The sequence below is a fragment of the Nyctereutes procyonoides genome, unplaced genomic scaffold, assembly GCF_905146905.1.
Source record: "Nyctereutes procyonoides isolate TBG_1078 unplaced genomic scaffold, NYPRO_anot_genome, whole genome shotgun sequence".
Classification (NCBI taxonomy): Eukaryota; Metazoa; Chordata; class Mammalia; order Carnivora; family Canidae; genus Nyctereutes; species Nyctereutes procyonoides.
In genome coordinates this window covers 9105035-9131870 of record NW_026575042.1, presented here as the reverse complement: position 1 = coordinate 9131870, position 26836 = coordinate 9105035, and the positions used below count along the sequence as shown (strand labels likewise).

At 40.2% G+C, this 26836-nt stretch overlaps 1 protein-coding gene across 2 annotated transcripts in view; it reads right to left on the bottom strand.

The window, feature by feature from the left end:
• The window catches only part of WDR48 (WD repeat domain 48), a 48525-nt gene that overhangs the window by 3736 nt on the left and 17953 nt on the right, over positions 1–26836 (bottom strand). Inside the window, exons 4-17 of one of the 2 annotated variants that reach the window (XM_055321528.1) lie at positions 25755–25837; positions 25511–25640; positions 25321–25434; positions 23315–23403; positions 22823–22924; positions 17624–17848; positions 15594–15668; positions 13987–14089; positions 12778–12875; positions 8452–8559; positions 7798–7894; positions 5417–5512; positions 3079–3184; positions 2048–2135 (exon numbers count right to left, since the gene is read on the bottom strand). In XM_055321528.1, coding sequence (XP_055177503.1) covers positions 2048–2135; positions 3079–3184; positions 5417–5512; positions 7798–7894; positions 8452–8559; positions 12778–12875; positions 13987–14089; positions 15594–15668; positions 17624–17848; positions 22823–22924; positions 23315–23403; positions 25321–25434; positions 25511–25640; positions 25755–25837 — 1514 coding nt within the window. The remainder of the gene's footprint in view (positions 1–2047; positions 2136–3078; positions 3185–5416; positions 5513–7797; positions 7895–8451; positions 8560–12777; positions 12876–13986; positions 14090–15593; positions 15669–17623; positions 17849–22822; positions 22925–23314; positions 23404–25320; positions 25435–25510; positions 25641–25754; positions 25838–26836) is intronic. The other variant, XM_055321527.1, reaches the window with a different exon arrangement.

Genomic DNA, 26836 nt, shown 5'->3' with positions numbered 1-26836 from the left:
AAAATCTCAATTCTACATTAAAACATTGAAGCTGATACCTAAGGGCCCAAACAAAAAAGTTCAGTGTCTTGAGAAAAACCTGCAACATTCACCTTTGAGCAAAACCATATACTCTATGCTGGTGAGGCCCATCATCCAGTCGAAAAGGCCACTCAGGTCCTCCTACTTTATTTCCCCTCTGCCATCAGGTCTGAGGTTTTAAGCAAGAGTGGAAACTTCAGCCAACCACCAAGAAGATGTCTACCATGAAGTAAACCACATCCTTAGATGAAGGATAAAATTAACTGGTTATCTTTTCTCTGGGTATTAGTTCCTTCCGAGTCTCCATGTCATAACCTGTCTGGATGTCTCCTCTCAGGAATAAGCCACAGGCCTAAAGTCAGCAATGCATCCCAGGTGACTTTCACACTCAAAGGAAGTAGTGGTTTTATGGGGAACTCGGACTTAGAGAGGAGCACAGAATATCCATCAGGTGTCACACTGGTTTTAAGTTCTTGGAGGTCTATCAGGGACAGAAAACAAATTTTCTCAAAGTTCTAGAGATTAAATCTCTTTTCATATGGCTTTAGAAATATATAAAACAGGTCAACAGCACATAAGACAGTCTAGAAACAGACCCATGTGTATATAGAAATTTAGTATATGATAAAGACAGCATTTCAAATTAGTAGGAAAAGGACAGATTATTCCAAAAACTTGTTTTGGCACGCTGGCTATCTATTTGGAAAAGTCAGCATCCTACTTCACACCAAACAGAATAAATTCTAATAGATTAAAGATCTAGACATACACAATGATCACAGATGTACTAGAGAAGAATACATTTTTGCTACTTTGGATCAGGAAATACCCAAGCAAGACATGAAACTCAGAGCCATAAAACATCCTCTGATTACATAAAAATTCAAACTTTTTGCTTGGAAAAAGACACCAGCCATGAACCAAGTAAAACTTCAATTGAGAGACACAGATAATAGTCAAAGGGTTAATATTCAATATGACAAAATCCTACAAATCAGTAAGAAACATAAATTACCCAAAAGAAAAATGAGTGAAGAACAGAATACAAGGCAACTCATAGAAGAAATACAAATGGCCAATGTGAAAAGATGCTTAACCTCACTACACATGAAAAAACAACACCCCACATTAAAATAAGATTTTTGTCATCTTTTAGTAAAGTTTCAAAGTACCCAGCATCAGTGAGAGTGTAGAAGAAATGGGCACTCATACGTGTTGGTGAGAGGAAATGCTGCTATAGCTTTTGTCGGAAGCAACTTGGTAGTATCTATCAAAATTTAAAACATGCATACCCTTTGATCCAGCAATTCCACTTCTAGGAATTTATCCTAAAAAGCACACGAAGATACATGTACAAGGATGTTCACTGAAGCATTGTTTGTAATAGAAAACATTGGAAACAACCTTAATGTACATCAATAGGAGACCAATTAAATAAATTATGGTACATTTATACAAATACATACTATGTAGTCATTAAAGAGGAATGACCCATATGTACAGACATAAAAAGATGTCCAAGATATATTTTTAAATGAAAAACAAAACTAAACCAAGCTGCAGAACAGTATGTAGAATAGATCTTATGCAAAATAATGAACTGTGTATGTATACACACATAGGTACATGCACACAAACCCTAATAATATCTGCTTATGAACACACAGAAAAAAGCCCTGAAGATTATGCCCTGAACTAGGACTAGTTATCCCCGCTAGGGAGAAGGACAGGAATAAGTGGAAGAGAGGAATGACTGGGAAAGTGATGGGAGTTTCACTTTATCCATTTATTATTTTCTTTAATAAGCACATGTTACGTGTTTAACTAAATCCAACAAAGATATAAACAGATTCATAACTAATTACCAGTACTACTTCTGCAACCTTGGAATGGCGGGGAAGCAGAGGAGGACTCCACTTGGCAGCCTAGTTTTTACTAAGTAAGACTGTACAGTCTAAAGCTGCTCTTAATTTCCTTCGTGATTTGGACAGAACAAAAGGGCAGAGCAGCAGTGGAGGACACTTACATCCACAGTGATGTCAATTACCCATTGTGGCACCGTCTCATTAAGAAGCATCGACTCAGTCTCACCCCCGGAGTCTCGGCAGAGCAGCCTAAACATAACCCGTCAGGTAGTCAGTGACACAAGAAGCACAAATGACAAACCACTGTCAGCAAACATTACAGGGAGGGGCCCTAGAGTTCATGTGAGATAACCCCCACTTGACAGCTGAGAAAATAAAGTGCACCCAGGCAGAAGGACTCACTGCCTAAGAGGGGGAGCAGGGTCTAACACTCAGGCCCCCACATTCTGAGGCAACATATATACTAGAGCTGCTTCTCTTGAGTCCTCAGGTGACGACAGGAACACTGACTGTAGGCAAAGCATTCAAGAAACATCCCCTGCCAGGGCTACAGTGCATGGTACTGGCCTCCACACATCATAGGGGTCAGTTTTAGTCATCACATTCTCAGGAAACCACCATAAAGGAAGAGAATTCTGCGCTTAAGGGGCAAGATGAGCATTTTTTTTTTTTTTTTTTTTTATGTCTGGCTCTACAGAAGCCTCTAGTGAGCTCTCCCCTGTGATTCCACCAGGGCCTTGCTGGCAACCTAGCTGAAGCTCTAGGCCAGCTTCCTGGCAGGGCCTCACAAAGGATGGCCTCACACCTAAGGTTGGGCACCTTAGGTTCCCGTTGAGCACATATGGCCCAGCCTGAAGGAAGTTATCTACTCTGATGCTGTTCTATGAGCAGGGACTTCTGGTGATTCCTTGACCCTAGCAGTTACATTGGCTAAGTGAGAGAAAGTGACAGCTTCCTGTAGAAACCACCAGAGAAGCTGCCTTAAAGCAAAGTATCGACCTAATTTTAACACGAGAGGCTCAGCTCTCAATTAGAATGTGGTCTAATAGCACCAGACACATAAATATCTCATGGAGATGGAAAAGCTTCCAAATCCCTCACATCCCTAGAGCAAGTTACCATGTTTGAATTAGTATTTCTCAGCAAATGGGATGATTTCTTAGGCAGGGTCTCTAGCCTTCTTTATCCATACCTGAACAGCGTGCGTCCTCCAGCTTCACCAAAGATCACCGGGGTATGGGGGGGCACTTGAAAATATCCATTTCCCTTCTGTACCCGGTTCTCCTGCTCCCCATTTACTAGGAAAAGATGCAGATTATGTCAGTATTTAGAACTAGTGCTAAAAACACGGATTCTAGATATTTTGTTTCCACAGGCTTCGAATACTGCAAACTTTTTAAAACTTAAAAGTCTGATAAATCAGCCAGTCAAATAATGGTAAAAAAACAAATCAAAGTTAAATTTCTACACAGAATAAGAAGTAAAGCAACTTGTGATGTACTTTATGGGAAATGACTGCATAATTTTAGAGCAGTTTAATAGAGATTAATAGTTGAGATTTGAAACAAAAAGAGAACCATCTACTTCAGCCATAGCAAAGTCTAGGACAGCCTGTTTATGAATGTTTATAAATGTGTGTGTGTGTGTGTGTGTGTGTGTGTGAGAACACCAAGCTCAGAAAAATTTCTTGGGCCAGAAAAAAGTTTATGCTTAATGAAGCCATAACTAATGGCAGAGGTACTGGTGAAAAATAAAATCCTCAATGAACTGAAAATCTCTTTTTTATTATTCTCTGCAGATTTCATTTCACTCTGCTTTCTTTATAATCTCTTGACCAAGTACGGTTGAGTCCCACTCCAGTGCCACCTTGTTCACAGGCATCCCTAGTGAATATGGAAGCAACCTCACTCTCTGACCCTACAGCACTTTCAGACCCTCTCTTGTAGCAACAACCAACACTTCACTCTGACCTCATAATATTCTATCTGCTTCTCTGAGGAGCTCCCAGCCCTACCGGAATGTTATTCCCTAATGGATATAGTCCATACCCATGTATTTCTATCGACCCCGCGTATAACACCACAGGCCTCTGAGCACCTGAGCTGCCCAGTGAGTAGAATATACAAAACTCTCGACAGTCCATGATTATGGTGCTGGTACAGCAGATTACCACACAGCCATCTGGCTAGGAGGTGGGTGGGTCCTGCTCTGTCTTTACTATGGCAGTTTGATTTTAAGGGTGATCTGGAATTTCCTGTAACTTTTCCCTTACTCCAACAACCAAAGCCTGGATGCCAGGGGATGCTGACTATACTACTGGTTTTTGACCTTTATCGTCTACTTGGGTCTCTGAGGGCATCCTGTCTGTCATGTTGCAGACAGAGAAGGATGAGCCAAGAACTGGAAATGACATGCCCACAGCTACACAGCTGATAAATGGCAGAGCCCATACCAAAACTTAGCTTTTTCAAGCCTCTATGGAAAGACCTTTCCATTGAGTTTCTCTGGCTCAGAGCCTACTGTACAATTCTGATGGGGAGGGGAGTGGGCCAGGTGACATAAAAGAAAAGCCACCATAGCTGGGGGTCAGTGGCCTCTCTGACAGGGACTCAGAAGAATGGCTTGCAGAGAAGCATGCCATCCTTGTACAAGAGATTTAAACTCCAAAAATCATTACAGATGAATCAGTCAGCCAGAACGAAGTCTCTGGCCAGAGGTCCTCATCACTGTTGACCACCAGAACTGGGCAATCTTCAGCAGAATCTTCAGAGAATTCAGAGAATATTCAGCAGAGTAAGCCCTTAGTAGGTGGGACTCAAGGACTCTTCAACCAGCTGTAGGTAACATATGAGCTGTGAAATTTTTAAGTTTTTTCCCCTTTCTTCAATCAAACTGAAATAAACTTACAAACTCACAACATGTTCTCTGCTGCCCAGAGAAAGTTACTGTCACTGCCTGGGGCACACACAGCTTTTCACTGTCCTCAGTGACGTTAATTCTGACACATACCTGTTCACTTATCCTGACACTTCTGAGTTGGAATTAGATTTTTTGAAATGTTTAGAGCCAAAATTACGTAAATCTTCAGACTTGGTAATGTCTATTTTTTAGGCCAACATGAACTATAACTAGGTAAGGACAGAAATCGCTTTCACTGTAGCTCATTAGCTATCTCTGGAGATAAGTCTAGCAGGGCCACAGCTACTCTTAAAAATATCTTTGGAAGAAGGCTGCTAAGCTGCTTGCTTTTAAGGGCAAAGGTCATTTGAGTATGTAGGTTTTTTTTTTAAATCCCTCTTGAACAGCTTCACTGATTGAAAATGCTCTTGGAATCTCAGTACAGACTGGATGTTCTTTGATATGTGGGAAGGAGGGTGATAAACTGAGCATACACACAACTATTTATTATGTCATGACTTAGCGAATGCTTCTTAAATGTTTCTTAAACGATCTTGAAACAATAAACACTCCCAAGTATCTTAAACTTCTAAGTAATTTTAAAGCAATTATCCTGATATATAAATACGAACCATGGTTTACTTCATTTTCTTCTTCATCCATTGGATTTACATGTGTTCTAGGCCAATATTCTAGGAGTGCTTGGAGTAAAAGTCCTCCTAAGTTCACTGCAAAAGAGTTAATTAAAATGAAAAGACATGGAAAAGAGTTATTAGTCTTAGCCTAAAAACAGAGAGAAAGGAATAAAAGTTATGTTTCCACATGTCCTGATATTAAATTCTTAACCCAATGCCAACGATGTTCAAAAGCAAGACTTGAAAGATTTTGTCACATCTATTAAACTGTATCTCAGAATTTTTTTTTAATCTTAGAAGGTCTAAAGCAGTGATAATATGGAGCAAACATATTCCATCTGGTTGTTTAGATATAGCTATTATTTAAAAATGAACAAACAAAAACAGGAATTACATTCTTTAAGGAACTATTTCCATATAGAGCAACTAAAACTATATTTATAGACATCAGGTATGCGTACATGCTACATTCTCAGAATAATACCAACCAAAGATATAATCAACAGAATATAATAGACTCTTAGGAGTTTCTTCTCACAATACACAAAAATTAACTCAAAACTGATTAACGACTTGAACTCCTAGAAGAAAACATTGGCAGCAAGCTTCCTGAGTTTGGTGATGATTGTTTGTATCTGACACCAAAAGCAAAAACAACAAAAGCAAAAGTAAGTTAGTAGGACTACATCAAACTAAAAAGCTTCTGCACAGCAAAGGAAACATCAATAAAATGAAAAGGCAGTAAGGGGTTAATATCCAAAATATATAAGAACTTCATACAGCTCAACAGGAAAAATACAAGCAATCCAATTAAAAAATAGGCAGAAAAAATAAAAAAAAAATAAAATAAAATGAAATAAAATAAAATGAAATAAAATGAAATAAAATAAAAATAAATAAATAAAATAAAATAAATAAAATAAAATAAAATAAAATAAAGGCAGAAAGGGCACCCGGCTGGCTCAGTCAGAGGAATGTGCAACTCCTGATTTTGAGATTGTTAGTTTGAGCCCCACATTGAGTACTATTAAAAAATAAAATCTTCAAAAAAAAAAAAAAAAGGGCAGAAGATCTGAATAGATATTTTTCCAAATAAGATATAGATGGCCAAGAAGTACAGGAAAAAATGCTCACCATTACTAGTTATCAGGGAAATGCAAATCAAAACCCAAGCTATCACTTCACACATGTTAGAATGGCTATTATCAAAAAAGACAAAAAATAACAAGTGTTCATGAAAATGTGGAGAAAAGGGAACCTTTGTGCGCTATTGGTGGGAATGTAAACTGGCATAACCACTGTGGAAACAAAGTATGCAAAAAAAAAATTAAAAAAAAAAAGAAACAAAGTATGCAGGCTCCTCAAAAAATTAAAAACAGAACTGCTATATTACCTAGCAATTCTACTTCTGGGTACTTACCCAAAGAAAATGAAAACACTAACTTGAAAAGATATATGCACCCCCATGTTCACTGAAGCTGTATTTACGATAGCCAAGGTATGGAAACAATCAATATTTATCAATGGATGAATGGATAAAGAAAAAATATATGTATGTACAATGGAATTCTATTCACCTATAAAAAAGAACAAAATCCTGCCATCTGTGATAACTTAGGTAGATCTTGAGGGCTGTGTGGAAGAAGTGAGACAGAGAAAGATAAATACTGTATGATCTCACTTATACATAGAATCTTAAACCAAAACCCAAAAACCAAATTCAAAGATACAGAGAACAGATTGCTGATTGCCTGAGGCAGGGGATAGGGAAATGGAGGGAGTCAAAAGGTACAAACTTCCAGTTATAACAAATAAGTAACTTCCATTAAACAATATGATATAATGTACAGCATGGTGACTATAGTTAATAATACCGTACTGCATATTTGAAAGTTGCTAAGAGAGTAGATCTTAAAAGTTCTCATCACAAGGGAAAAAACTGTGTAACTATGTACAGTGGTGACAAATATTAACTGGACTTTTGCAGTTAATCATTTTGCAGTATATACAAATATTAAATCATGTTGTACATGTGAAACTAACATAATGTTATGTCAATTATATCTCCTTTAAAAAAAAAAGAAAAACAACAGAACTGTTTCTTAGCTTCAGTTTTCCTCAGATTTCCAGAAAGGCTTAAGGGCAGAAGTGTATTGTGTGTTTATTAAAGCTAAACCACAGATTGTGAGAAAAATCAAGAACCCCCCCCCATTTTTGTTTTTTTTTTAAAGATTTTATTTATTCATGAGAGACACACAGAGAGAGAGGCAGAGACACAGACAGAGGGAGGAGAAGCAGGCCCCATGCAGGGAGGCAAATGTGGGACTCGATCCTTCTTTTTTGGGAGGAGGAAGGGAAGGGAAGACACATAAACTCACATTTTGGATCTGACCCATCAGGGCTGCTGAAGCCAGCATCTTTTGCAGAAACCCAAGCAGCAAAACAATCACTCTCATCCAAAGTAATAGTCAACATCTGTCAAAAGAAAAACCTGTTAGTGGCGTTCCTTAATTTCAATACATTCTCCAAATAAGTCTTTAAGGCCCTATTTATCTGTACTATTTCATTAAAGTGCTAAGCTGCAGATTCAGACCTAAAATGATTCACTGCAACTACAATTTAATTTACTGGGATACCAAAAGGCACCTAAAAAAAATTATTTACTTACTTACTTACTTACTTACTTATTCATTCATTCATTCATTCATTCATTCATTCATTCATGAAAGATACAAACAGAAAGGGAGAGACATAGGCAGAGAGAAAAGTAGGCTCCCTGTGGGGAACCTGATATGGGACTCAATCCTGGGACCCTAGGATCATTTCCTGAGCCAAAGGCAGATGCTCAACCACTGAGCCACCCAGGTGCCCCCCAAATGCATTTTAAACTTCATTTTACAAGTATTAAGATGAAAAATGTACTGCTTTCACAATTAAAAACATAGGACTCTATAACTAGTAATACTTAATTTTGAACTATATTAGAAACTTTCAACTATTCCAAATTGTATAAATATCAGGTGCTAACTTACCCCCGTTTTTAAGTCTACTGAGAACCAATTTGGCACATATACCATCTTAAATCTCTTCTTAATTTCATCTTCAAAATCCACTTTGCCCAAATCTTCAACTTTACAAGCCTATACAGTAATAAAGAAAGTATGATAATTATCAATAACAAGTGGTGAACTGATTCTGACTTAGGTATTCAAAATTTTACATTTTCACATCTGTGTCTAAATAAAATGGAGTCTAAAAACATCTTGGATGACACTGACATCCACTTAGGCCTCTCAAATCCTTGTTAATATTTCTACCATAAACATACAATCTCCAACAGCAACACTGCTACTACCTGGGGTCTCTGGGGTTTCCAAAGTCAGTTCCCCACAACATCGCAGCAAATCTTTGGCCTTGCCACTTCCCTCACTTTGCCTCAGCCCAGGACTCCTCAAAACAGGAGAGGCCTTGACAAAATCCCCTGAACTCTGTGCTACCACTCTTCCTGGCAGGAGGAAAAAAGTGCCCCTCATTGCTCTGCTCTGGACCCCCTCACTTCTTGGGGACCTGGTGCCACCATCTACCCTCTCATGTCTCTCCTGGCTTCTCCCTATGAGTAGTGAACACACTCCAATTCCTCCCACCTCAAAAATACCCAAACACCAAAACAAGACCTTTGCTTCATCCTCCCATCCCTATATCCTCTCTCACTACTGCCTCTTCTTGCCCACCTCCCGAGAGTCAAGTTTCATTCAAAGACTGCTTCCCTACCTCCCAATCACTACTCTATCTGGCTTTTTCTCTTAGGACTCCCTTAAGACTGTCCCCAACACTATCCTCCCTACTGGTTAAACCCCAGGTAAGTTACATTCCAAATCAGATGTGAACTCTCCTCTGCAGGCCAGTGCCAACTTGTGGTTACAAGCCCTTTCTGGAAATGCTTGCTTAGGTCTTGAGCCACCATTGGCTCTTGGTTTTCCAACCCCTTTTTATTATCCACCTCTTTTCTAACAGTTCCTAAAAGGGTGATGGCTGGTTTCTTCTCTCTTGAGTATAGATGTATCCCTTGCAAACTCTGATGCTCCCATCACTTCAGTTATAGTCAATGAGCTGCTGACTGTGGAGCCAGTCTCTCCAGCCCATCTCATTTACTGGTGCATGACGTCATACCTACCTAGACATTTACATAAACTCAAACTCATTGTCTTTCTCAGCATGTCCCCTTCTCGGAACTACCCATTTTTCCTCTTACATCCACCCCTCCCCCCGCCATCACTTATCAAACTATCTGACCCAGGAACCTGGGACTCACTCTGCTGCTTTCTTTTATACTCCCTTTTATTCAAGCTCCCTCTTAACCATAGGCCTAAATATCTTTCTCATCATTCTGGTTTTTTCTCCATCCTAGTCCAGATGAATACTTGATCTCTCACCTGCATTAGTATAACAGTCTCTTAACTATTATATGCCAGCCACTATGATAAATACTTCTCGAATATCTCCTTAACCTTACCAATAATAGGTGCCACCCACATTTTAGGAATAAAGACAGGGGCTTAGAGAGGTTCAGCATGTTCTGGAGATCACTTGGCTAATCGCTAGAAGAGCCAAGATCAGAATGTAACTCTATCTTACTCTGAGCCTATGTTCCTAAATACTCCTGACTCCCTACTTCTGTTTAATGTCATGTCCATTATGCCCAATCACTTGATCTTGACACTCCAGGGTCTAGTGTCTAGGTACTAAAAGCTGTTAGGGACACAAAAATGTCAATTATGGAACAGACCATGTCAGTGCCCCATCTAAGAGCTGCCTCCCATTCAGACAGCAGGACTCTACCAAGGCTTTGGCTAATTCACCCAAGAGAGGATATCAGACCCCCAAGCCATTCAGCCCACCCTGAAAGAGTAGCTTGGCCCAATTAGATTGTTATGTTCTGGAGAGCATCAGGTGCTGGGCAGCATGAAGCCCAGACACAGGGCAGAACTAGGGCTATGCAGTAGTGGAGTAGCAAAGTTCCTGCTGACAAGGTCCTCAGGGCTGCTCTGGTTCCTCCCAGTCTCCACAGGACCCCTCTCTGAAACAAACATGAGTCTTTAGTCCCATGAGAAGTGTATCTCTATCATAATAAAAACCAATTGGACTTTTGGAGTCTGCTGTAATTTAATTTTCCACTCAACTAATAAAGCCTCTTGTTCTGCAAACCATGCTCACCAGGCAACTGCTTCATTATATGACTTCTTGTACACCTGCCCCACTGGGAGGGAAAGTGTTATTCAGGTCAAAGTTTCTTTTTTCGTTTCTTTTCTTTTATTTATTTATTTTTTTTAAAGATTTTATTTATTCATGAGAGACACAGAAAGAGAGGCAGACACAGACAGAGGGAGAAGCAAAGCAGGCTCCTCACAGGGAGCCCGATGTGGCACTCGATCCCAGGACAGGGATCACGCCCTGAACCAAAGGCAGACGCTCAACCGCTGAGCCACCCAGGTGGCCTTTTTTCGTTTCTTTAAAGATTTTATTTATTTGAGAGAGAGAGAGAGAGAACGCACCCCAGCAGGAGTAGAAGGAGTGGCAGGCAGAGGAACAAGCAGGCTTCCAGCCAAGAAGAACCCGACATGGGACTCAACCCCAGGATTATGACCCTAGCAGAAGGCAGACACTCAATAGCTCAACCAACTGAGCTACCCAGGTGCCTCTAGGCCAAGATTTCTATTCAGAGACAGTCTCTTCTTCTCAGAAAGAAGCTGTTGGTCTTATTCTTTAGATATAGACATTTCTTCTAACCAGGAGTGTAACCAAAACACCAGAGCTTTTCAATTCTTTCTTATAATGTATCCAACATCTGTCTCTTCCTTTAGATCCTTAAGTCATTATGCTGAAGACATGGCCTTCCAGCTTCTTCCCCTCACACAGACCACTGTCACTCTGGGCATGGGACTTTTCCTGCTCCAATAAGATCTAAGATTAAGATTCTTAATAGCAAAGAAGGCCAACTGTGTGGCCTGAATTCAAGACTCTCTGGGAAATGACTTGAATGGCACCTTTCACCCTTGCACCCCAGTGTCCCCCTACATTCACTCTAGTCTCCAATTACACAAAGCTCAAAGTCACTGAATGAACATTATCTTCCCTCCTGTGTCTGTCACTCACACCCTCTTCCTTAAAATGCCCTCCTAATAGTCATCTGCTGGAGTTCTATAAGACCCTTCTTAAATGATTTCTCCACCACGAAGCTCACTTGATTTCTCTAGTTGTAAGTAACTGCCCTTGTCCAAAAACTACCCTTGTAATCCATCTGTTTTTATCTGTAAGGTGTTCCCATTCCCCTAACCCTTGTCCCTCCCAGAGGGGATCACAATACAGACATTCTGTCATCTATGACTCTCAACACAGTTCTCTGTACATGATATTCATTCAGTCCAGGAAATATGTGTTGAACAAATATACCACCACCACCAAGAAAAGCAAACCTTTTGATTTGCCTATAAATTCTTTAGTGCTATTTAGAATGTTGCTGAATGGTTTAATACATCTAACTATCCCCCAGGGAACCATCTTAACATGACCCAGAGTTGTAACTGATGCTTACAGTGATGTCTATAAATCCTGAGCAACGGCTAAACTTATTTTGTGTAATCTAGGGGTTCTCATCAGAGTAATTTTTTTTTAAATTTTTTAAATTTTTATGTATTTATGATAGTCACACAGAGAGAGAGAGAGAGTCAGAGACACAGGCAGAGGGAGAAGCAGGCTCCATGCACCGGAAGCCCGACGTGGGATTCGATCCCGGGTCTCCAGGATCGCGCCCTGGGCCAAAGGCAGGCGCCAAACCGCCACGCCACCCAGGGATCCCTCAATCAGAGTAATTTTGTATCTTCCTTCCTTCCGCTAAACATCTGGCAATGTCTAGAGAGATTTTTGGTTATCAAAACTTAACTTGGGGGTGGAAGGGAAGATGGTTACTGGCACCTAGTGAGTAGAGGCTACGGATGATGCTTAACATCCTATAATGCACAAGACAGATCCCAATCTACCCTGTCCCCCTCAACAAAGACTTATTTGGCTCAGAATATCAATAGTGTCAAGGATGAGGAACGGTGATATATTTACTGTAAGGTAAGGCAGCATTTAACACAGAGGAAATGGTTCCAAATTTTAGGTATTTAAAAAGATAAACTATGGCCTTATCTAATATTTGTAAAAAAAAAAAAAATCCACCCCCAAATTAAAGTATTACTGCAATCAGATCTTAATTTACATACTTATTACTCTGGTTATTTCATATGTGTTTTATAATAAAAAATAAATGGGATACATGATCCAATAACTTATATTTAATACAAAAAGATACTCACCTTCAATACATCCCAATATGCCACATTATTATTGGTATCTTTGGTTAATATATGTCTCTTATCATTAAGAATGTGGCACTGAATAATACTCGCACCCCCTAAAGGAAAAAAAAAAACAACAACACAAAATTAGCAAAACTATTCTCTATTTAAATTCACCATATGGCAGTAACTACTAACTGGCATGTAACAACAGAAATCATTTTACCCACCAGAATGAAGGTGAGTCAAAAGATACACATGTAGTAATATATGTATGTATAATTATATCTAAGGCAGTTTAAGGCCAACCAAAGAAAAACTGTCTGGTTTAAAAAACAGATTATAGATGAAAAAACTCCCTCCTTCGAAGTCCTGCTAGTGGAAAATTGTTAAGGATGAACAGTTTTACTCATTGGGAAAAGTTCAAATGATGACAGGAAATCTCTGAATCAGTTCCATCTCTAACTTTTGCCTCCTGCATGGACATTTGATTCTAAAGGTAACAGCATGGACATGGATGGAGCTGCAGATGAATGCACTGGTCAGTATTCTACTCTACACTCGAGCATTCAATTAAGAATTGCTACTTCCAGCAGTGCTCTAGCTGGAAGTGGAAGGTCTGGTCAGGGACCAGATCTGACTTTCTCTGCCTTGTGCCAAAAGACAACATTCAACTCTCTCTATATTTTACAAAGTGGTTCTTGGCTCAACCAAGACCATGACTAATCTGATGCTGGACAAAGAAAGTCCACTTTTTAAAGTTACTAAATCACATTTTTTTAAAAAAAATTTTTATTGGAGTTCAATTTGCCAACATATAGCATAACACCCAGTGCTCATCCCAAGTGTCCCCCTCAGTGTCCATCACCCAGTCACCCCAACCCCCCCCCCGCCCACCTACCCTTCCACTACCCCTTGTTCATTTCCCAGGGTTAGGTGTCTCTCATGTTTTGTCACTCTCACTGATATTTTCACTCATTTTCTCTCCTTTCCCTAATTCCCTTTCACTAATTTTTGTATTCCCCAAATGAATGAGACCATATAGTGTTTGACTAAAACACATTTTAAAAATACTTTTCTTCTATTAGAAATAAAACAATATACTTGTCATCTGTTGACATCAGAATTACATTTAAAGTAAAGTCATCTCCTTTATTTTTGACAATCCCTTAGTAACTATAATTAGCCTTGGTAAGAGGTATAATACCTTCTACCTTCCTTACTCACCTTTAATAACCTGGTCAGGCTGCGTACAAAGTGGTGTTATAGGATTTGTACAGTCATTGTCATAATCTCCAGAGGCTCTAAAATTATGAATTCCCTTCAAGGTCTAAAGGAACAAAATTAATTTTTTAATCATTTTGTGCTTTATAGGCCTTGCTGATCTGTTTAAAGCAGCAAGAAAAACAACAAATGAGAAAAACCAAAATAATAACATCAACCACAAAATATTCAGTCATAAAGTACAATTGTCTACCATGATTTTAAAAAACAAAACAAGTGTTAAGAAGGGAATATTACTACTGTCTTTTTGGAGGGAAAAGTAGGCACTCTTCCAGGTAAAGCAATGTTGATCTCAAATTGGCAAAATGAAATTTAGACAAGACTTAAAATGTTTTTTACAAGTACCAATAAAGCCCATTTGGTGTAGAAATAGAAATAAATGGAAACACTCTCCCTTTTGTTATCCACATATAGTCTGGTAAGCAACAAAACTTCAATCTTCCTTAATTAACATTTAAGAATTAATAGCACTTTTGATGACTTCTCTCTGCTTACCCTCTATTTCCGTCCCTGTTCTTCATGCTATGAGGAGAAAGGAAATGAATCTAAAAGCACAATTTTCTATTTTCTCTTAACACTTGGAAAACAGAACCCTGGGACACCTGGGTGGCTCAGCGGTTAAGCGTCTGCCTTCAGCTCAGGGCATGATCCTGGAGTCCCGGGATGGAGTCCCACATCGGGCTCCCTGCATGGAGCCTGCTTCTCCCTCCACCTGTGTCTCTGCCTCTCTCTCTCTCTCTCTCTCTCTCTCTCTGTGTCTCTCATGAATAAATAAAATCTTAAAAAACAAAACAAAACAGAATCCTAACAAGTGTACCAGTCATGTTGGTACAAGTATTCCCTGCTATCCAAAAGTAAAGTGTTGGGACGCCTGGGTGACTCAGTGGTTGAGCGTCTGCCTTCGGCTCAGGATATGATCCCAGAGGCCCGGGATCAAGTCCCACATTGGGATCCCTGCATGGAGCCTGCTTTTGCTCCCTCTGCCTGTGTCTCTGCCTCTCTCTGTGTCTCTCATGAATAGAATAAATAAATAAATCTTAAAAAAAAAAACAAAAACAAAAACAAAAGTAAAGTGTTCATATGAAGCCTTTCGAAAGCTGAGATGGTATAAAGACAAAGAAGCAATCACCAGTTCATAAAGGCAAAAATTCTCTTCTGATTTCTTTTGGTTAGAGAAAATGGTAATAGAGGTCCTCTGCAGAAGTGAAGTGGCATAAAGTGAACTTTCCAATAGCAGGAGAAACCTGTACCTGGGCTATTTGTTTTCAAATGCAGTTTTGTGAGGTCAGACATTGTGCCAGTATTTATTGGTATTATCATACAACACTGCTTATTCTAAAGACACCAAATGTCTATCTTGGCTCCTGACTACTATCTTAATTTTAGTACAATCCTTATGTTCATTCACACAGGCTTTCAGATTTTTGACACTGTTCAAAAGCATGCTGAGTGTCAGGTTCATCCTGACATTTGCTACTGGTATGTGGCAGGTCTGTGATAACAAACTACATGTTTACAAACCTTTGCCAGGGACACGGTGGTTTGCTTACCCATTTATTTACTGTAGACTTAGTCGTGGCAACCCAAATTGCAGGAGGGGGATCAGCTGATCTATCAAGCTCCATCTGAAAACAAAGCACAAAAACACTGCTTTGTGGAATGCTGACTCTCCTGAGCTGCCGGGACTAGCTATATATTATTATTAGGCAACAACATCTTCATTCAATGTTTGTGTGCTGACTGTACTAGAGTATGTGCTAAAGGCTAGGGTTGCATAGGATAATGAGGGACTCTCTTTGCTAAAGGAAGCACGGCCTTATAAAAGTGTAATAGGGGTGACTTCTCACCAAAAACAGTGGCTGAAAGTTTCCAGTGTGATTTTAAATTAATTAGTTAGGGAGTCTAAATGAGTACAGTCAAAAGGATGACTTACCATAATTTTGTTCTTGTTACTCTTTTGTTTTTATGTTCTTTTTTAATAACAAGGAAATGTCTTTTTCTCTTTGAAAATATTTGTAATAAAAAAATTCTAATATAGCAAAAAGTGCAAAGTACCCACATAATTCACCTCCCTCACCTAAGAACAGTACACCTGCGAACAGTTTACTATGTGCCTTCTGTAGTTTTAAAATAGTACACGTACAGGAATACATATCCATACCTATTTATACAGCACGCACAGGAAATCACTCTACGGTCAGTTATCCACTATTCGTCCTGTGCCAGGAAACTGAAGGCTGGAGTCATGGGACAGGCTGGACTTCTAGCAAGTAGGAATCCTCTTCAGTTCAAAGTGACATTTCTTGTAATGCACAGTTATGTTACCACTAAGTTTTTTTGAACCTTTTCCTCCATAGCCAAGAGATTCTGGAAGCTACAGGACTCACACTGCAGTGTTTCTCCTCCCTGCTGTCTGCTCCTTGCAGCCTGCTTCCTGCACACAGGCTCTGATTTCAGCCTTAAATCCCTCACTCCCCTAGGACTATTGGTTTTGTCCTCTGCGATGTGCCACCTATTTTAAAGAGCTGTATTCAGGGGCTCCTGGGTGGCTCAGTCAGTTAAGTGTCTGCCTTGGGCTCAGGTCATGGTTTTAGGGTCCCAAGATGGAGCTTCTCTGCTCAGCGGGGAGTCTGCTTCTCCCTCTCTCTCTGCCCCTCCCCCTGCTCATGCTCTACCTCTGTCTCATTTGCTTTCTCTCGAAAATAAATAAAATCTTTAAAAGGAAAAAAAATAAAAGGAAAAAAAGAGCTGTACTCAGACAGGATGTGTGTGCTCGCATGCCATAAGCATCCCCTCAACTGTTTCATTTGACTTCTATTCTTTTTTTTCAGCTCTTCCTCTTCTACTGTGGTTTGGGTTTCAGATGTCACTTAATTTTTCGGGTATTTGCAGTTTTATTTCATGCTTTCCTTGTTTTTGAATGATTTTTGTGAAAAGGATGTAGTGCTACCTTCATGATTTCATTTTAAATCTCGAAATTCTTTTCACTATGGTTTGAATGTGTAATTTTGTGATTATGAGGGAGACCGAACATCTTGTCATATGACAATATGCCAATTTGCAGTCCAGGGTTCACTTTCAGCAGGTGTCAGTATGGACGGCTTTTCAAGTACCCTTTCACCCTACACAGTAGATGCTGATTTAGCAATCGGGACTACTCTGAGATAGGAACCCTTTGGAGTATGAGCTAGCTTGGTTCTCTCTTCTTTTGAATCACTCTTCCACATCCTCCCTCTTGAAGCAGTGGACACACTCGTGCTTTGCTCTGCTCAACTCAAGTTGAGTGTTGTCTGCTTACAGATACCTGAACTTATCATATTCCTTCATTAAAGACAGGTTAGGAAAGCCAGGTGAGTTCAGGAGCAATGTGGGGCAATCGCACTAGGATTTGCTAGTGGGACAGCTACTGGTCTCTGAGGTACCCAAGAAGTCACAATTTCTTCTACAGGTGACTAATAAAAATCTAAATATATTCTTTTATTTATAACTCCACAACTGATTCCTGTTTTAATACAGATTTTGCTGGATTTGGCTGGTACACACAACAGTTTTAACCACAAAACTAAAATATAGGACATACCTTGAGAACTGGTGCTTTTTCTTCACAAATTAGTACCCGAATGTCAGGGTTTCTAAGGTCTGTACAATAAATCTTCCTGTCCCTTCCTCCAGAATACACGTGCGTGAAGGCGTCATTGACTTGCAGAGCCCAGACACCTTCATCATGGACTCGGTATGTTGCTATACATCTCTGCTGGCCAAGGGACCAAAGGCGAATTGTCCCATCAGAACTGCCGGAAAGGCACTGAAAGCAGAGAAAAGTTAAAGTGAGAGAAAGTTCTGGCCAGAAAGTTCCTGCTTTGCTGTGCTCTGCCCTTGGTGCCTCTCCTGACTCTACACTGTCAAACACACACCTCTAACAACCTGCATTTCTACCTCAGATAAAGACTTCTGAAAAGCATGCACTAAGGGCTGAAATGACCAAAGGCAACAGTGTATGCTCAAGCAGGGGAAACGTCTGAGCAAAACTGCCTTTGTCCTCTCCACCTGGCCACATGTAGAATCAGCTTCCCCTGGGAACTTGTAAAAATGCAGATTCTCAACCTAAGGAGGCAGAAATTCTGGTGGGCCCCAGCAATCCGTGTTGTGATAGGCTCTCCAGGTCATTCTGGTATGCTAAGGTCAACAAGCTTTGCAATAGGCCACAAGCCTTTTATAGGCCTGGGTCATACCTGTGTCTCATCCCCCCCGCATGGCAATGGATTCCTGATGGCCTCCCAGGTCCCTGAGATTCTACAAATAGAGGAGGCAGCAGGAACATCTAGTCCCAGGCTTACCACTCCCTATTTGTGACCTTGGATACTTCCCATCTGAGCCTCAAGTTCAACATCTATTAATATAAAATGTGGACCATCAGCATTTAGAGTTAACATTAGTGATTCTGACACTTTCTAAAGGCTCAGGAGCTGACACAACTACACAGAAGTTGCTGGCACTCAAATTAGGGCTGGGCACCCTATGAGTCCAAGAGAAAGAGGCTAAATCAGCCACATTCACACTCAGCATGCCTGGTGTTCACTGCCAGTTACCGTGGTGACTTGCAGAAGAGAATAAAAACTTCTCTGGGGAAAAAATGGCCTCAAGAAGAAGTAACTGCTGGTGTATGAAATTAAGTAGGCAAAGCGCTTCAAAGAAGAGAAGTTAGTTGTGGGCTTGGAGATTTGCAAAGTGTTTCAACAGATGAGGTCTTCAAGAATATTAAGATTTACTGGTATGACGTGTGACTGGAAGGGGCCTTTAGAACTCTGGACGTGTTTAATTAAACGAACAACCACTAGGAGACACCCCCTGTAAGTTGCCAGGAGCATCAGTGTTTTATTACCCTCTTCCAATTGGTTTACAAGGCAACCAAGAGCCTAAGCAACAAAGAACTGCCTGGAGTAAGTTATAAGCAGTAAGTTACAAGCAGCCCTCCAACATGTCTGTGGAAGGACCCCTGCAATCTGATGGAGAGAGGGCAAGGAGGGGCTCCCACTTCCAGGAAGAGCTGCTACTCTGAGGTGGCAAAGCTGTTAGCATATCCTTGATCCCTCAGATTCTAGGCCATGAATCTACAGGAGTAAGGTCTGACAAATTTAGGATAAGGAAAGCTAAGGTGATGGGTTGGAAGTCCTCATAGCTTGGGCAAGTTGCAGCAGGGAAGTCCCAAACCCAAAAGCATAAGCTGAAAGCAGATAAGGGGACACAGAGCTGTATCAACTCTGATACTGAACAAAATAATCTCTGATCATAACTGTATTCTAAATCTGCTAAAAAGCAGGCCCTGAAGTAGACAATAATTACTCTTAAAGTACAATGCTGGTAAACTTCTTTGCAGCATTTGGTAGTACAGTTGAAGGATGTGCCTATTTAACAGGAAATCTAGTGCCTACTACCCTGTAGGACCTAGAGTAATCATCAAACATTTCCCACTACCTCCACCCTTCCACTGGATAAATGTGAAGACGCTATCATTAGGAGGTAATTCTTAGAACTAGGACAGAAGGCCCTGAATGGTTCTGCTACACAAGACTCAGGGGCACAGAGTCTACAGTCCTGATCAGGTTGTTGTGCTTTTGCCAATAGAAATGAGAGGGGAGGGCAGCCCGGGTGGCTCAGCGGTTTAGCGCTGCCTTCAGCCCAGGGCCTGATCCTGGAAACCTGGGATCGAGTCCCATGTCGGGCTCCCTGCATGGAGCCTGCTTCTCCCTCTGCCTGTGTCTCTGCCTCTCTCTCTCTCTCTCTGTGTGTGTCTCTCTAAAATAACATCTTAAAAAAAATAAAAGAAATGAGAGGGGACAGTGTATTGAGGCCTGGCTGCTATGGCCAACATAAATGTTTCTGGGATGGTCACTTATACACAATTGTGACTGCCAATACACAGGAGCCAAGAGGGCAAGGTAAGTTGGGGCAAGGAGTAACCTGATGCTTAAAGACCCCTAGACTTTTTTTTTTTAATAAAGATTTTATTTATTTGACAGAGAGAGTGTGTGCACACGCATAAGCAGGGGAAACGGCAGGAAGAGGGAGAGAGAGAAGTAGGCTTCCTGCTGAGCAGAGAGCTTGATGAAGGGCTCGATCCTAGGACCCTGAGGTCATGACTTGAGCTGAAGGCAGACGCTTTACTGGCCTAACTGGCCGAGCCACCCAGGTGCCCTAGACCCCTAGACTTTAAGCTAGGTTCAGCAGGACTTCAGTTACAGGAAAACCCTGTGAGGGACACACAAGGATGTCACTGGCTCAACCAAAACAACAGATTATCCCAGTTCCTCAAGCAATTGCCTGAGCAAGTACAAAGGACGAAATGTCATATGGCTTGTCCTGGAAATGTTGGCACCAATCAAAACAACTGCAGTGGCAATAGATCTCAAACGGTAAGATTTGCTAAATAACAATACAACAAAGGAAGGAGATGTCCATGGGATTCACTGGTCTATGATACATATCTTATCACAAGTCCCTGACTTCCAATGTCATCAGAAATCCTACATTATTAGAAGCTTGCAGGGCAACTCTGAGGGATACAGTACATACTCTGGTCCAGCAACTATTAATTATTTCTCTCATATATTACAAGATTTTGAGAATCAGTATGTAAAGGTTTCTTTTTTCCTCCTTTGACCTAAACCAAGTAGTTATTATTGCTGTTTTGTTGATCAATTCCCTAATGTAAGTATGCTGTGTATTGGTGGTTAAATTTACAGTTAGCCTCTAGCTGTCAATAAGGATAATGGATGGAGGAGGAACCAGAGGAGGATGCTACCTGCCTAATTATACGCTCTACAGCCCAAGAATAGCCTTTCAAGGGGTCTGCTTACAGTAAGTGGAGCTGACTTCATATGAAGTACATCTGTAACCATACATGCTATTTAGATTATCTTAGTTTTGTAAAAGCACATTCATGACTATATATATATAGGAAACAAGGCAAAGAGTCTAGAAACAAGAGGAGTTTTAGAAAGTTTGCCAAGCCCACAGCCTCCTTCTGAAAATCATCTTGTCCACAGCTCTCTATTTTAGAGCAGTCCCATGAAGACCATATGACACAGTCAAATCCTGAACAAAGCCCATGGAACAGGCAGGGGCGGCCATTTCAAGTGTAGCCCAGCAGCCACACCGCCAAACAGTGAGGAGCTGACTGCACTGGACTTCTTAAGACTCCCATGAAAATGGGGCTGGAAAGGATCTCAAGAGCATAGAAAATGCCATGGCCTCAGACAAGAATATACTTACTACTTCTAATCTTCTTACTAACTATACAAACTAAATATTATGGTCCCTACTTTGCAGATGAGCAAACTAAGGACTGACTAGTAACAAGAAATCCTCTTCTCAAGGCCCACACAGTACATTAACATCAAGATCCTTCTGCATTTCCAAAGACCTCTATTGGCATCTTCAAGCCTCTCTTTGCCTGGTTCTGAAGATGATTTCCTAGTTTTGGCTGGTTTTCCAAACCTTCCTCTCACCTCTGGAGACAAAGGTTTCTTTAATTCCCGTGTGAGACAGTTTCTATGATGTAATTTCCACGGTAGTGATGGCACCTCTCATCACATCACTTCCCTATTCTCTTTCCCAACCTGCTCACAGTCAGTTCCAGTTAGCTCTGGGCTTCTCCCTTGCCCATAACAAAACATGGCTGGAGGAAGCATGGATATAGAGAAGAGGTAGGCCATAGGGGAAAATGGTCCTCGGTTTTTGTTTCTATTATCTATATTGACACAAGATCATTTTCCTACTGCTACAGAACAAATTGAATTATATACCAACAAAGTACCAGAGTACCAGTACACGTTTTAACATTACTGAAATATTTTTCTTTGAAATGCCGACTCTTAAATATTTTGTTAGATGACTCAACTTACAGACTGTATCTACATAGTCAAATGACAGGATTTGCACCAAAGTCAGACAGACTCATTATCAGGAAATTTCCCCTTAATACATTCACTAGTAGAAAGACTTCAATACCAAAACGTCCTTCTGCTTTACACAAAGTAAAATGTTAAATTATTTTTATTCTATACACATCAAAACTGCATTATGCGTTGGCATTAGAATTATTCTGAGGGCATTTTCTGTTTGACCTTTATTTAAAAATGATGCTCAGGGGCAGCCCGGATGGCTCAGCGGTTTAGTGCCGCCTTCAGCCCAGGGCGTGATCCTGGGACCCGGGATCGAGTCCCGCATTGGGCTCCCTGCATCAAGCCTGCTTCTCCCTCTGCCTGTGTCTCTGCCTCTCTCTCTCTCCTCTCTGTGTATTCTAATGAATAAATAAATAATCTTTAAAAATAAATAAATAAATAAATAAATAAATAAATAAATAAATAAGTAAATAAGTAAGTAAGTAAATAAATAAATAAATAAATAAAAGTGATGCTCAAAGGGTTGCGCATGGGGAGGTAGGTGGGGGATTGGGGTAACTGATGATGGGCACTGAGGAGGGCACTTGATGGGATGAGCCCTGGGTGTTATACTATATGTTGGCAAATCGAACTTCAATAGAAACAAATGGAAAAAAAGAAAAGAAAAAAAATAAAAGAGATGCAAACAGAGTAATTTTAAAAGGTGGATAACTATTATATATAATGGAGTATTTTAAGGATTTAAGAGTAGACCACAATCTATAATATATGTGGCTTTGGGTTTAAATCAACCTAGGCAACAAAGTGGGGAAGTTTCTGGTGGATGGAATTTTGGACAAGATCATTAAGTAAACGTCCACACTGCAAGTGCGTACCTGTGTACCATCTCTGTTCAACAGCAGTGCTTTGACATTGTCTGTGTGTCCTTTCAGCTTCATTAGTTTTGCACATGTTCTTGGATCCCATACCCTTAAAACCTGTGTATTTTAACGAAATATTACACAAACTGAGTATATACACGAACAAATTTCAATAATAAATGACTGAGAAGTCAAATGACAACCATTACAGTCTGAGAAGGAAATACTGTTCTGCCAATGACACTGTCTGAGGCCCCCAATCTTTTTAAGTAGGAGGAAGCCTTTTAAATGTCAAAACACGAAGAGGCCTCCCCCACCCAGCTACCCCGCCCTCATCACCACACATGACAGAAATTATATAGTTATATTCTTCTTTCTTCAAATAAAACTTTTCCCTTAGCACCCTCCAGGCAAAACCAGTTTGTATATTTAGTAATTACTCAGATCAAATTATTTTGGTGTCTTTGTGTTTCAGTGTTAAAATATACCCGTTAGGCTCCCCCTTACCTTCTCAGTAGACCCTGATACAATGATTGTTCCCAGTTGATTCATTGCCAGGCTATAAATGGAATCTTTGTTCCCACTTAAAGAAGAAGCTATTAAGGATAAACGAAGCTAAATGTTAACAAAATCATCAGCTGTTTGGCAGAGAGTCAGCAAAAATTGTAAGTTTAATTATTTGGTTTAGAAAATCTTATCTTTGTGAGTGCTCTAAGGAAAAGAAATCTAGCTATGATGGAGGTCATTCTCAACAACACTGTTATCAAAATTTACATCTTATCTAGATTTGAGCATACACAAGTGCTCAATAAATATTTGCTAAATTGAATTGCACTATCCTTTAAAAAGTATCCACATAAATAATGTACTTTTAAAGATATAGTTGTGCCAATAAATACAAAAAATATATCCAAATTAATCATTTTCAAGGAAACACAAATCAAAACAAGAAAAAATTATTTTCACCTACCAATCAGATTTTCAATGAGGTAATAATTCTCAAAAAACAGTACAATGGTACTCTCATACATTGTGGGATAATTACAACTTATTTGGTACAATTCTTGGAAGGACATTAGGCAATAGGTAGCAAGAATCATGTTCATGCTCTTTGATTCAGAGCTTAGTTTCACTGTGGTGAAAAAAGTTGCATATGAAATTGTCTATACAGTATGATCCTAATTTTCAATAAAGAATAGAAACAAAAATACTGAGAAGTTATGCGTAAAGGAGTTAATACATATATTTAGAAAACAACTGGGGATCCCTGGGTGGCGCAGCGGTTTAGCGCCTGCCTTTGGCCCAGGGCGCGATCCTGGAGACCTGGCCCACGTCGGGCTCCCAGTGCCTGGAGCCTGCTTCTCCCTCTGCCTATGTCTCTGCCTCTCTCTCTCTCTCTCTCTGTGACTATCATAAATAAATTTTAAAAAATTAAAAAAAAAAAAAGAAAACAACTGTAGGAAGTACTCAATAAAAGTTAGCTATCAACCTGTGGTGATAATCTCTCTAAACAATTCTAAGCAAGACAGATCTGTTGTAGAATCTGTAACCCTAAGCCTTGGCACAATTCTGACTTCTTTTGCTTTGTTCCCTCTTGTTAGTATCTCTTTGAGGCAGATACTACATCTAGAGAGAACTAAGTGATGTGTCATGACAGCCCCCAGCAGGGACCAGCTGCTGAATCACTACAATAATACACAGTGAAATATCAAGAACAAGGAAAGAGTAGTGTTCAGAGCTTTGCATACTTCCTGAGGAAAAAGGAAGAACAATATTCAAGAAATTATAAACACCAGTGTCCTAATGCGCCCTTCCTGGCGTATCCTAGGTTATATTGACTGTTTTAGCTTTGTCATTGTGAGAATTTCACAGTCATGACAAATTGGACCTATATGTTGGGATCTAGATAGTTCAGATCTTGAACACAGACTTCCTAGGCCAGGTTTAGCCAAAAATGTGCTCCTAAGAGTCCCTTCTGACACTGAGGCCTAGAGGACTCTAGTAGGGTAAGCCAACTGTGAGGCTGATTTTCAAATCTAGACTTGTTTGGGTCTGACCTGGTAATCTAAGATCTCTTAGTTGATGAGACACCTGTGGTCTTACCCTGCTGTGAATGTCTCTGGATTGCCTCTAGAAGAACCCAACCTCTCTGAACTCTTCTGAAATTGGATGGATTGTTTAGAGTGGCTCTGAAAGGGTCCCACAAAACTGGTATTGGAGGCCTTTTCTTTCTTTCCTTTGGGTATGTTCCATCCTGGCCGTCAACTCAAGGGCTCATAAGACGTAGTAACACTTTTAAGAGTCGGAGACTGCCTACTTTGTCAATTAATCAGCACCTTTATCAACAGTGTCTGCTGAGATTGTAGCTTTGGGCCAGGGACCAGGCAATGCTGTGGGAGGTACAAAGTGGTGATAAGAGACAGATTCCTCTGCCCTGTAGGAACTTACACTTTAGCCAGGAGCTAAGTCATGCACATGTACAAAAATAACCAGGTTACACCTGGAGAAGTTACCATTTTTAGACTGCTGTGAGGAACTAGCTCCTTGTTGTTCAACCACACTCTTGGGGGCTAGAATGCTGTAGGTAGAAGCACTCTCAAAATATGAATCACTGTCTTGATGTAAACCTATCAAAGATGTTTCATAAGCCATTCTTTATGTCAACTTGAATCACTTTAAAAAAATTTTTTTCAAACACCTTACTTGTGACAGTGTTATTTGAGGCAGTCAATGCTGTTAAAGTATTCACATCCCAAAGGAATATTTGTCTGTCCAATCCAGCCGAAGCTACCAGTTCTTTATCCTTGGCATATGCTAAGGCCTTGACATAATCCTGTAACAGAAAAGAATACAATGATCTACTAGATCAGTAAGAAAATGAGCAATATAAAGTAGCAAGATCTCGGTATTACACTAGAGACACAGAAAATTACATTTGTTGTTTTACCTTATGTGTCCTTAGTGTTGACATGCAAAATCCCTTATGTGCATTCCACACTTTCACTGTCGTGTCAGAAGAAGCAGATATTACTAGAAGAGGCAAAGAATAAACAAACCCCTGAGTAGTAAGACTTTTTACCATCTTAAAGACTTAGAACAATGCAACATACTTTCAAACTAATGTTCATAGACACACATATGCTGGAATATTTATAAAATTCTTTTTTTGTTTGTTTATTTATAAAATTCTTTTTTTTTAAATTTTTATTTATTTACGATAGTCACAGAGAGACACAGAGAGAGAGGCAGAGACACAGGCAGAGGGAGAAGCAGGCTCCATGCACCGGGAGCCCGACGTGGGATTCGATCCTGGGTCTCCAGGATCGCGCCCTGGGCCAAAGGCAGGCGCTAAACTGCTGTGCCACCCAGGGATCCCTATTTATAAAATTCTTAACATTAATTCAAGTATCTATTTTTTTTTAGATTTTATTTTTATTTATTTATTATTAATGAGAGAGAGAGAGAGAAAGAGAGAGAGAGGCAGAGACACAGGCAGAGGGAGAAGCAGGCTTCATGCAGGGAGCCCGATGTGGGACTCCATCCCGGGTCTCCAGGATCAGGCCCTGGGCTGAAGGGGACGCTAAACCGCTGAGCCACCCAGGCTGCGCCCCAATTCAAGTATCTATTAATGTTCACACACAGACATACGCACACACATATATATTTAAATGCTCTTCCTAGAACCTACTGTATTTTGCCTCAAACATTTTTTCATTTATTTATACTTACGCTTTTATTTTTATTTATTTGAGAGCAAGAGAGGGAGCGCACAAGTAGGGGGAAAGGCAGAGGGGAAAACAGACTCTCTGCTGAGCAGGGAGCCCGATGCAGGCTCCATTCCAGGACCCTGAGATTATGACCCGAGATGAAGGCAGATGCCTAACCAACTGAGCCACCCAGATACCCCTCAAATATTTTTTTAAGTAGGCAGGGCAAATTTTTTTTAATGCTCCAGTTGAAGGAGCAACTTATCTGATATTAATAAGGCTAAAAAAATACATATTGTTATAAATCTATTTATATATAGTT